Source organism: Tupaia chinensis, unplaced genomic scaffold, assembly GCF_000334495.1.
Source record: "Tupaia chinensis unplaced genomic scaffold, TupChi_1.0 Scaffold000674_2, whole genome shotgun sequence".
NCBI lineage: Eukaryota > Metazoa > Chordata > Mammalia > Scandentia > Tupaiidae > Tupaia > Tupaia belangeri.
Window position 1 is genome coordinate 1,641,021 of NW_006160198.1, and position 12,587 is coordinate 1,653,607.

Consider the following 12,587-nt stretch of genomic DNA (forward strand, 5'->3'; position numbering starts at 1 on the left):
TTGCTGGTTCCCGGTAGGTATTATTAATCTCATTTTAAAGATATAATAACTGAATTTTTATTACCTTTTTGGGTAAAAACATGACCAAAAATTTAACCATTTTTACTGTTTATAAGTAAATAGTTAGTCACATTAGGTACATTCACACTGCTGTACAACCATCACTACCATCTACCTCTAGAACATTTTTTATCTTTAGGTGAAAGATAACTCCTAGGACCTGCAGATGATGTAATGGCTATGTCACTGGACCCCCGAATAGCTGACCATTGTTCAAGTTCCAGACCAGGCTGTTTAAACTCATACAAGGTGCATGTGCATGCATACCCAAATCCTAAGAGGAGAATAGAGAAGGAATTGTGCCATGACCATCCTCCCTAAGGGGTGATTTCTCATTCTGTCTCTCTGTCTCTATCTCTTTGGTGAGCACACATGCTCTAAAGCAAAACTCAACAAAAAACGAATAAATAAATAAATTTCTCCATTGTCCCCTCCTTCCAATCTCTGTGAATCTGAACACTCTAGGTACCTCAGATAAGCATAATTATATCACATTGTCCTTTTGTGTCTGGCTTATTTCACTTAGCGTAATATATCTCAAATCTTCCAAGTTCACCTGTATTGTGGCATGTGTTATAATTTTTCTTTCTTTTTTTGAAGAGGTTTTTTGCTATAGGGCACGTGTGCTCGCCAGAAAGACAGAGAGAGACAGGGAAACAGAAAGCGAGAAATCACCCCCCTAGGGAGGGTGGTCACACCGCAATCCGTTCTCTTCCATTCTCCTCTCGGGATCTTGAGCACGCATACACACGTGCCTGGCGTGAGTTTAAGCCACCGGGTCTGGGACTCAAACCGCGGTCGACTACATGGGAGTCCAACGACATAGCCATTACACTAACTGCTAGTCCCTGGCATGTGTCATAATTTCATTCCTCTAAAGCTGAAAAATATTCTATGGTATGTATATACCACATCATATTTACCCATTCATCTGTCAATGGGCATGGGGTTGTTTCTACCTTTTGGCTTTTACAGATAGTATTACTAAGAACACTGGTACACAAATACCTGTTGAGTCTCTGCTTTCAACTCCCTTGAGAATATACCCAGAAGTGATATTGCCAGATCATATGGTAATTCTATGCTTAATCTTTTGAGGAATTGCCATACTGTTTTCCATATCAGCTGCACCATTTCACATTTCTGGCCATCAATACATAAGGATTTCAACGTCTCAAATCCTCACCAACACTTGTTATTATGTTTTGTTTATTTATTTGATAATAGCCATGATAACGAGTGTGTTCTAAAATTATCAAATTTACATAGATCTTCAAGCCATTTGGTATACATTTCTGTGCAGAGAAGGCAGAAACGTAATTTTAGTTTTCCCCCTATTAAAAAACCATTTGTTTATGCATCAATCAGTGAACAGGCCTCTCCTTCCCCACTCCAGTTTTTGTTTGTTTGTCATAGGGCATGTGTGCTTGCCAGAGAGACAGAGAAAAGGAAACTGAAAAATCAGCCATCCCACCCCCAGGAATGGCCACACTGCAATTCCTTCTCCTCCATTTCTTAACTCAGGATTTTAGGCACACACACATACACACATACATTTTCAAACCACTGGGTCTGGTACGCAAATCACACTCGACTATGTGAGTGTTGAGCACCTTAACCACTACGCTACCAACTGGCGCCCCCCCTCCACTGAGTGTCAGGCATGTTGACCTGAAAATATGCCTGGCACATGCATGTGTGCCCAAGACCTAAAGAAGCCGGAGGACTGGGGGACCCAGCAGATGGCGTAGTGGTTAAGGCGCTGGACACTCCCACATGGCCAACCACAGTTTGAGTCCTGGACCTGGTGGTTTGCTTTCTCGCTTTCCCTCTATCCGTCTCTTTCTCTGTGTCTCTCTCTGGTCAAATTAAAATATGTGAATGAATAAATAAAAAATTAAATAAATAATTCTTAAAAAAAAAAAAAAAGAAGCTGGAAGACTGAGGGAGGGAGATCATGGAGTGATAAGACCCTTGAGAGGGTGCTTCTCTCTCTCTCTCTCTTTCTCTCTCACATGTGGACAGTCTATCGTGAATAATATAAAGTAAAAACTTAAAAGAAAAGTATAATTCTATTACATTCCTAAAAGGCTGAAAGCCACAAATATTTCATGTAATTAATGACTTTGTCTTTAATTTCTTCCATTCTATGTATTCTCCAAACCACAACTACTTTTCAGAAACAGAGCAAATCAATCTTACAATCTATTAGAAAAAGAAATAAAACTATAACATCTGTGGGGGGGAAAGGCAAAAGTTACTGAGTATGGCATAAGCCTTTCCATAATCTATTCCAAACCCCCTTTCCAGCTTTTTCTCCCCCAGCATTTCCTCTTATATTGCCCATTCTCTAGCCTTTCTGAACATGCCTCAGCACATATTTCAAAACTTAGCCCAACCATCATTTCCCTGAACCTATACTGTGGCCTATGGCTGAGGAGGCTAGAGCCCACATGGACAAATGCAAAACGCAGTTCAAATACAATTTGGGGCACGTATGCGTGCGTGTGTGAGTGTGTGTGTGATGAAGAAAAGGAAGAGATGCAATTGCAGTGTGATCAAGCCTCACTAATGGACATTCCACCCCAGTGAGCATAGATACCCTCTGGCCAAGAAAAAAAATAAGCAAAAAATCTGAAATTTAAGCTAATATTTAAAAAATTTTAATAGAACTTGGGCCACCAGATGGCGTGGAGTTCTGGATCCCATATGGCCAACGGTACAATTCGAGTCCTAGACATGGTGCCTTGAAAAACATGCACATATATGCCTAAAATCCTGAGAGGAGAATGAAGAAGGAATTGCAGCGTGGTAATCTCCTTTGGGGGATGCTTTTTCATGTTCTCTCCCTCTCTGTCCCTCTCTGTCAAGCGCACATGCCCTATTACACACCAAAAAAAAAGTACTAATAAAATATCAATATTTTTCCAGGTGCATGTGCGTGTATGCCCAAGATCCTGAGAGAATGGAGAAGTGATTGTGGTGTGGCCATCCTCCCTGCAGGGTGATTTCTCACTTTCTGTCTCTCTGTTTCTCTCTGTCTGTCTGGCGAAAACACGCACCCTATAAAAAAAAAAAAAAAAAAACTCTCAAAAAAAAAAAAGATATCAATATTTTTCTACTTCATACTAAGTTATACTCAAATGGAGGATTGCGGACAGATTTAACTGTTTTAGCCTACCAGTATTCAAGTGTTAAAATTTAAAAACATCTTACATAAAATAATGGGTCCAGCAAATAGCATAGCAGTTACGTAACTGGACTACCACATGGCTGACCACTGTCTGAGTCCCAGACCTGGCAGCTTCAATCTCATGCCAGGCATGTGTGTGTGCACCCAAGATCTTGGGAGTAGAATGGAGGAGAAGGGATTGTGGTCCAGTGATTACTCCTGGTGAGGATTTCTCACTTTCCCTCTCACTGTCTCTGTCTCTTTCTGGCAAATGCACATGCCCTGTGGCAAAAACCTTTAAAAATTAAAAGGAAAAAAAATAAAAGAATAAACTTTTAAGTTGTTTTGCAGGGATGAACGCAATCACTAAGAACTAGTAAAAGGGGCCTGGCTCTGTGGCCTGGTAGTTAAAGCAGCTGGATCCCACATGGCCAACGGCATGAAGTTTGAGTTTTGGATCTGGTGGTTTGAGAAATACGCCAGCATGTATATGTGCAAGCCCAAAATCCTGAAATGAGAGAGAGATGGACAAGAGATTTTGGCATGACCATTCCTTATGAGGAGTGCTTTCTCCTATCTTTGTCTTTCTGGCAAACATTTGTCCCTTTTAACAAAAGAAAGAAAACAAAACAAAACAAAACAAAACAAAACTTGGAGAAGGTAGCATGATAAAAGCTAATAGAAGAGAAAGTTTTTAAACAATTAGCATAGGGAACCAGCAGTTAGCGTAATGGCTATGTCGCTGGACTCCCACGTAGTCGACCGCGGTTCGCGTCCCGGACCCGGTGGCTTAAAAAACTCACGCTGGGCGCGTGTGCATGCGTGCCCAAGATCCCAAGAGGAGAATGGAGGAGAAGGGATTGCAGTGTGACCATCCCCCCTGGGGGGTGATTTCTCGCTTTCTGTCTCTCTGTCTCTCTCTCTGTCTGCCTGGCGAGCGCACGCGCCCTATAGCGAAAACCTCTCAAAAAAAAAAAACAATTAGCATAGAATACTATAATCTAGTAAAAAGAGAACTAAAAGTAGGCCAATAGACAGCAACTTGAACAATTCTAATACAATAATAGAGGAAGAAGCCAGAGAGTAAGGGGAAGTAAGGAAGCAGAATATATTCATTAAAGCTATTATTTCAGGAATTTTAGAAATAAGTGGAAGAAAAGATTTAATGGCAGGATGCAGTGGAGTTTTGGTTTTTGGATACTGGAGACTTAAAACTCTTTGCAGGCAGAGAAAAGTTTCAGTAAAGATAAGCAAGGCTGGGACCAACAGGCAGCATGATGGTTTCGGCACTGGACTCCCACATGGCCAACTGTGGTTCAAGTCTCGGACATAGCAGCTTGCTTTTTCACTCCCCCACCCCTCTCTCTCTCTGGTCAAATAAAAAAAATTAATAATAATAAATAAAAATTAAATTTTTTTTAAAAAAGATAAGCAAAGTTTTAAGAGATTCCAGGAGTCATGGAATAAGTACAAAAATTAGCCTTGGAAAAGAGAAAAATCATTGCCTATTCAGAGAAAGTTAGAAGACTAGAATGGATGAAGATTTTGATTAGTTACAAGTTCCTTTTCACTGACCAGTCCTACTATAACTCTCAATAAGAACAAACAAGGGAAAGTGAATTAAAATACAATGAAATATCAGTATCAACTGTGATTATAATACTGATTCCTATATTATGGCTGTGAACCCTTCCATTAAAAAATACGATAAATTAACACAGTGAAGTTCAAATATCCTACTACTACAGGGTTACACTAAAGGTATTATATCTAAATATTAGACTCTATCTCTTGGAATTAGTACACAAATTAGCATTGAATAATGGTACAAGAAAAAGTCAGGGGACAGGTGGTGGCTCAATGGTGACACAACTAGATCCACATGGGAAAGATCCTACTTTTGCATCCTGGGACATTTCTGAGCATACCAGGCACATACATACTCAAGATCGTGTAGCCAAGCCATAAGAACACCAACGTGACTCTAAGTTGTTCTTAGTCTTCGATTCTATCTTACAATAACTCTTAGGAAAATCAATCTTTCAACTTCTTTCACATCCCACACAATGAATTATATCTCCTTCACAGTAGACAGAGCTTCATATTTAACTAATTAAATGTAATAATAACCTTGCCAAGTCTTTATGATACCTAGCTATGGAGGAAGGGAGATGAGAAAGACTTCACAACCCCCTCATCTGATCTGCTGAAGCCACACCTAGACCCTGCCTGCTTATAAAACAGAACCTAAACTTTGTCTTAACTATTTTGTTCCTGCTGCCCTAAAAACTGCCCCTCTAGCAGTGTTCGCCTCCCTGCTGCTATCAGATCTCTTAATAATCCTGCCCCCAACACAATGAGTAACTTATCCTTTACTTCCAGAGGTATGCTCACACTGACCATCTTCTTTTATGTAAGTTCTATATCTGATCCAGTACAGTGGAGATGGACAGTGGTTATGGACTTTGGTCTGCTCCTCCTCCCTGCTGGCCTCACTGAAACACATTGCTTTCCTTATTCAACAACACTTGTCTTTCAAGATTGGCTTTTGTTTAGCAGCAAGTGCCAAAGACCTAATTTCTGGTCATCTGGTAAAGGGAGTTCTGACATCTATCCAGGCCAGTTGAGATTAGGGTTGGATGGCAACCTAAGGGATACTAATATGGGTACCTGTCTTTCTGTTTCTCTCCTGCTATCTGTCTCTCATGTGACAATAAATTTAAAGAAACTTTATAATAAACTTTAAAAAAGCAAAAACTCCAATGAGATATTGAATGATTTCCACACAAATAATGGTATCAAGGCTGAAAATAAGTCTCTGTTATAATAAAGTAACTGGCCTTTAACCTGGGATCCTGATATAAAGTTTCAAAAACCCCTGAAATTTCCTTAGTAAAAGAAGGATCTTTGTTATTCTAACGAGAAATCCTGGTGGGCCTTTGGAGTTTTTAGGATGGGAGCTGGTCACCATAAAGACCAACCCTCTAAGTAATTAGAGGACTAGGATTTTGAGCAAGGCCCATTTCCAAGGAGGGAAAGGAGACTGAATATTGAGTTCAATTACATGGCCAGTAAGTTAGTCAATCATGCCCATGTAATGAAGTCACAATAAAAACTCTGATGCCAAAGCTCCATCAAAACATACAGAGCTTCGCCACTGGTGAACACAGAGCTATCAGGGAGGGTGACATAACTTGATTTTTTTTTCTTTCTTAATTTCCCTGAGGGCATATGAAGACAGAGAGAGAGAGAGAGAGAGAGAGAGAGAGAGAGGCAGAAGTGTTATCAGTAGGGGGAGATGAGTGGCCCTGTGTAAAATACTCAGGTTGGTTGGACCCAGATTTCTAAGATACTGACCAGACCCGAAATGCAAGGGGAAAAAATCACAAACACAAGTGAAGTAGAAAAAGAGAAGTTTTTAATATGAATGGAGTTTTTAACGGAAAAGAATATACCTTCACAGGAGAAAGGCATGGGAGAGGGCAGCTGCCAGAAAAGGGTAACAACAACAACTGGGAACAGGGTTAGGTGTTACTTTTATCCTGGAGTCTTGTCATAAATATTTAGGAGAGATTTGTTGCTGTAGCCAGGTTCCCCTGTGTGAAATTGTGGGCTTTTACTTGCACCTGTGTACTTTTCCTTCAGATAAGGAATCCGATTACCCAATTATGTATGCCCAGTGTGGACTTTGAAGGTATGAGTATCTGTGTAGGGACTGTTGTGTCCATATTAAGTTACTGGCCCAGTAGGAAGCATCTCAGTGAGATAACCTCTCCTTTCTTGGCACCACAGGATCTAGCTATGATCCCTGGTAACAGTGATTGATATGTTGGATGTCCCCTTTCTTGGCCTATTGGGACTCCCTGCTCATAACATCTACCTATAACACTAGCACTGAACGGGGGCAGTCACACTGCAATCCCCTTCCTCCACTTCTCCATCCTGTCAGGATCTGGGGCACATGTGCCCAGCATATCTTTCAATCTTTATATCTTCATTGGGTTTGGGATCTGAACTGTGCAGTTAGCCATGTGGGATCCAGTTCCCTTAACTACTAGGCCACTGGTCAGCCCCATGCCCTCGTTTCATAAGATGGCACAGAGGCACTGTATTTCCCCCCAAATGTCCTATATGTCTCTTCATTTGACTGACTCTCCTGATCTACATTCTTGATAATGAAACTAACCATAAGTATAGCACTTCGTTGAGTTCTATGTATTGTTTCAGTGAACTATCAAACCTGAGGGGCTCAGGGTACCTCCAAGTTATGGGCAGTCAATCACAAGTGTGAGTGACCTGGGGATACCTGAAATACAGCTAACATGTGAAATAATGGCAATCTTGTGGAGTGTTTTAGTCTTTTGCTGCTAATGAAAGAAAAAATGTAAAACCAGGTGATATATAAAAATAGAGTTTTATTTAGTTCACAGTTTGGAGGTCCAAGGTACAGAGGCTAGTTCTAGTGGGAGTACTGCAGAGTTCAATCATATCATGAGGGTGACAACAGAATAGAGTGGCTGTGTGCCCATCAATCTCTCTCTTCTGGTCTCTTTCCTTATAAACCTAGAGAACTCAGTCACTGGGGGCCACTCTAACTGTGGTAGGCAGTTAGTTAATCATGAGTGGGCAGCCCTAAGAGAAAAGCAAAAGATTCATCTAGCTCCGGGCACCAGGAGGGCAAGGCAATTTGCCATCTTCCTTCCTTGGGGCCTGAGGGAAGCACACAGGGATGATTTGTAGATTTTTCTCTTATCAGAAAGACCCAAGTAAGCGTTTTGGTCAACGCCCTCATTCCCATTAGGGCGATGGACTAATTGGGCAGTCTAATTGGGGCAACCTGGCTCGCACTGGGATGCACAATTAGGTGATGAAGTTCCTCATACCTGTGAGGAAGGTGCGCAGGTGTGCAGGAAAAAAACGTGTGGATTCAAATTCAAAGGAAGGACATAGGCAGAGAAACCGGCCTCCCACTAATGAATATTCTGGACCTCTAGTAATAAAAATAACAGTTAACTAATACCAAGTGCAGTAGCCACCTGGCAATCTGCCTGCCCAAGAGCTTTCTGGGTGTACTTCCTTTCTTTCCTTTCCTTTCTTTCCTATTAAATCTTTTCTACCTACTTCATTAGTGGTTGCGGTTTCATTTTTTTTTTTTTGGAGAGATTTTCACTGTAGGGCGCGTGCGCTCGCCAGACAGACAGAGAGAGACATAGAGACAGAAAGCGAGAAATCAACCCCCAGGGGGGATGGTCACGCCGCAATCCCTTCTCCTCCATCCTCCTCTCGGGATCTTGGGCACGCACGCACACGCACCCGGCGTGAGTTTTAAGCCACCGGGTCCGGGACACGAACCGCGGTCGACTACGTGGGAGTCCAGCGACATAGCCATTACGCTAACTGCTGGTTCCCTGGTTGCGGTTTCATTTTGCGCCTAGGGACAGATCTCTAATTTTAGGGTTCTGGACCCAAAGAACCAAGGATTTCATAACGCAGCTCGACACTTTTCCATCTGTTAACATAACCACTTAATGACTCCCAAAGACCTCACCTTTGGACACAGAGTTTCTTCTCAATATCTCATAACCAAATCATAATACATGGATTTTGGAGGAACATAAACCATCACATGGAGTGGAAATTAAAAAACAAAACAAAACAAAAACCCTTTAAACCAATAAAGTATTAACTGTTAAATATTGATATGAATAGTCTAGGACATTTCTTATGGCAAAGTAGGCTACATGTGTAGATAATGACTAAAAAGGTCCATTCATGGGGCTGTCAGGTAGTAAGGTGGATAGGTTGCTAGACTCACACATGGCCGACTGTGGCTTGAGTCCTGAAACTGGTGGCTTGCTTACACATTCCCTCTCTATCTGGTCAAATTAAAAAATAATAATAAATAAAACAATTCTTTTCTTTTTGGAGAGGTTTTTTTTTATTTTTTGCTATAGGGTGCATGTACTTGCCAGTAAGATAGAGAGAGACAGAGAGAAATCACCCTCCCCTCCACCCCGGGGTGGGGGGGATGGCCACGTCGCAATCCCTTCTCCTCCATTTTCTTCTTCGGATCTTGGGTATGCATGCACACGTCCCTGGTGTGAGTTTAAGCCACTGGGTGCAGGGCTCAAACCAGGGTCAACTACACAGGAGTCCAGCAACGAAGTCATTACGCCATCTGCTGGTCCCAGTAAGATAATTCTTAAAAAAAAAAAAAAAAATCACCTACAAATTTAAAAGTAAGTGAACTCCCCCTAATGGTGAGAGAATTCTGCCTTTTCCATTACTAACATTTTCCACTATTTCTTAGCAGATTATCTCCTTTTCTACTGTTACTGGTTACTATGCCTTGTGTAATGGCAAGACAGCTATTATCAATCCAGAGAACTTTAATTTCTCATTAAAAACAAACAATACACTTAACATTTCATTCCTGTCTGTTCAAAGTAATACTGTCAACATTTCCTGTTGCAGAAGTAAAACTATAAGTATTTGTCAAGTTAGTCCCAAAATAAGAAAAAAATAAAATTTGGGAGAAAAATAATTGAACACAAGTATCTGATAAGGCAGATACCATAGAAATAACTCTACAAATTATTCCTTTGAGAGCTTGTCATCTAATTGCAAAGATAAAATATATACATGAAATGACTTAGATTCTTAACTAACATATCAAATAAAAGTACAAACTGAATGGGGCCAGGTGACAGCACAGTGGTATTACAACTGGCCCACATTAGAAAGATCCTGGGTTCACATCCTGGGCCCTCCCTAGGCATGCCAACTGAGACTGGAAATGGTTACAGGTGGCAGGAAGGCCCTGTTGTAAGTACCTGTCTCTCCTCCATGAAATAAATAGAACCAAACAACAACAAATATTAAAAAACAGAAAGTATAAACTGAGGACACAAAGGTCAATCAAATAATTAGAAACCAATGAGAGGTAATGTAGTTTTCCACTTAATAAAAAGGTTTGCAGTAGTCACTGAGATTTAATGTAGCTTAACACTGGGTCAGCATTTCATGTCCAAAAATTTTCCAGCATAGATATCCAAGACAAATACATAATTTATTGCATTTGATGCTTAAGAAAAATTATTTTGGCATTTAGATCTGATGCAACTTGCCTTAAGAATTCCATTGGGGGGAACCAGCAGTTAGCGTAATGGCTATGTCGCTGGACTCCCACGTAGTCGACCGCGGTTCGTGTCCCGGACCCGGTGGCTTAAAACTCACGCCGGGCGCGTGTGCGTGTGTGCCCAAGATCCCGAGAGGAGAATGGAGGAGAAGGGATTGCGGCGTGACCATCCCCCCTGGGGGGTGATTTCTCGCTTTCTGTCTCTATGTCTCTCTCTGTCTGTCTGGCGAGCACACATGCCCTACAGTGAAAATCTCTCCAAAAAAAAAAAAAAAAAAAGAAAGAAAGAAAAAAAGAATCCCATTGGGTTGTGGGAAAGGTCATGACGTGTTTTTCTATGCAAAAATGTGTCATGACTTTTCCCACAACCCAATTCTAAGGCCAACATCTTTATAACTTGCAGGTAAATGTACAGTATTTATATAACACCTCAGCTCACTTCTGACATTTTTTTTTTAATTCCATTTATTTTATTTTTTTTTCTGTCTGATTTTTTTTCAATTTATTTATTTACGTCTGACATTTCTAATGCCATATCATTTCTAATTTCAGAAAAAAAAATCGAAGATATTCTAGAAACTGTCTAGACTGTTTATAAGCAAATGGAAGGAGGTTTGGAAGGGTCAAGCTCAGAGTAGTTTACACCTCTTGAGAGACTGTATTATATACATGTTACAAAAATGAAGAAACATTAAGAAATAGGATGGCAGCAGCATAAAAACTATGAGAAATACTCAAAATTAATAAAAGTAAATGAAATATAACTAAAATCTATTCAAGCATATAAAAGGTAATCACAAGATGATTTCAAAATAATAATTTTAAAATGAATTACTGGTCATAAATCATGAGAGATCTAATCAAAATGTTCTTGTGAAAGTATTCCTAACACCAAAAATTTCATGAAATTGCAAACAAAACTGTGTTTCTTATAGTAAATCCATATTATCTTGAGTGAAGGAAGACAGAGTAACTGACAGTGATAAAGACATGAGGGAAAGATGATAACTAAAAGAGTTCTAAACATGTGTTACAAAATACTTACCGCCTCCCAAAAATACTTCCAATTTTTCATCATGAAATAGTAAATTACATAAAAGTCTTAGGAAAAGAACAATACATAATCATCTCTTTTTAAACTAATAATATAATGAATGACTTGAAGGCCAACCAGCACAGAACTCAAAAGAGGTAGAAATTGTTCAGCTGAAAATTGATAGAATATCCTGATACAGAAATCTACCCAGAGGCCATGTGCCCAATAGCATTAGCAAAATAATAATATTTATAATAGAAAACTCAGTAATTTTAATAAGAACATAAAAGAAGCCACATATACCAAACTTAGAGGAAGAAACATTTATTTATTAATTAATCCATGCATCATAATTGCTAGTATGAATTTATAATTGCTAAGACTGCACATAGAAACACTTCACAAGTCAATTCAAGATCAGGCAAAGAGATCTTTGAGATGTCTACTTTTTTCATGTGTTGCATCTCAAGTTTACATTATAAACCCAAGAAATGAGGTTATTTAGGAGTATTTTTTTGTTTTCTGAAAGTTTGATAATCGGACACATCCTAGTATTTTAAACAAAACAAATAAAGAAAACTCTTCTTCCCAGAAGAAAAAGTAAATTAGGATAATAGCAAATGTTTTCCACATGTTTGTTGCTGTTGCAAAATAGCAACCAACACTAAGATAGGCTTCTTACCATAAGGTTATCTGTGAGGTGATTTTTTGGAGGGTGATTTCTTTCTCTTTGGGTTTTGGTAACTACAGAAAGGCTTGTAGTTTACACACAAAGAAATATTCAGAGTCTATGTACTAACCTGTCCCAGTCCCGGCATACCTCCTCCAAGTCTAAGAAGTCTGTCCATATTTCTAGAAAATAGAAACAAAGGAAAACGTTCCTAAGCACAAAAGTGTTTACTCAATTGCTATCTATATAATTCACCTTCAGTCACTCAGTATGTCAAAAATATTGGTGGTAATTACAACACAACATCAGACTTCCTGTTAATTAACACCACATATTAATTCAAGAAGCTGTCTTCCATGCTAATTAACAGACCTTATTTTACTGCTTTGGTTTTGGGTTATCCCCAGTTTTAAAGACAAGCAATCTTAGCATACTTTCAAAACTTTGCTATCATTAAGTTAATTATATTTTCTTATTGTTATCTAATAAAGTACCTGAATGAGGAAAGAGT

The 12,587-nt window shown here is 39.6% G+C and overlaps 1 protein-coding gene across 2 annotated transcripts in view; it reads right to left on the minus strand.

Annotated features, from left to right (window-relative positions):
* PSMD14 (proteasome 26S subunit, non-ATPase 14) overlaps window positions 1–12,587 on the minus strand; it is a 126,131-nt gene that overhangs the window by 98,512 nt on the left and 15,032 nt on the right. For both annotated transcript variants that reach the window (XM_006160272.3, XM_027776497.1), the window contains exon 3: window positions 12,207–12,258. In XM_006160272.3, coding sequence (XP_006160334.1) covers window positions 12,207–12,254 — 48 coding nt within the window. In that variant the 5' untranslated portion in view covers window positions 12,255–12,258. The remainder of the gene's footprint in view (window positions 1–12,206; window positions 12,259–12,587) is intronic.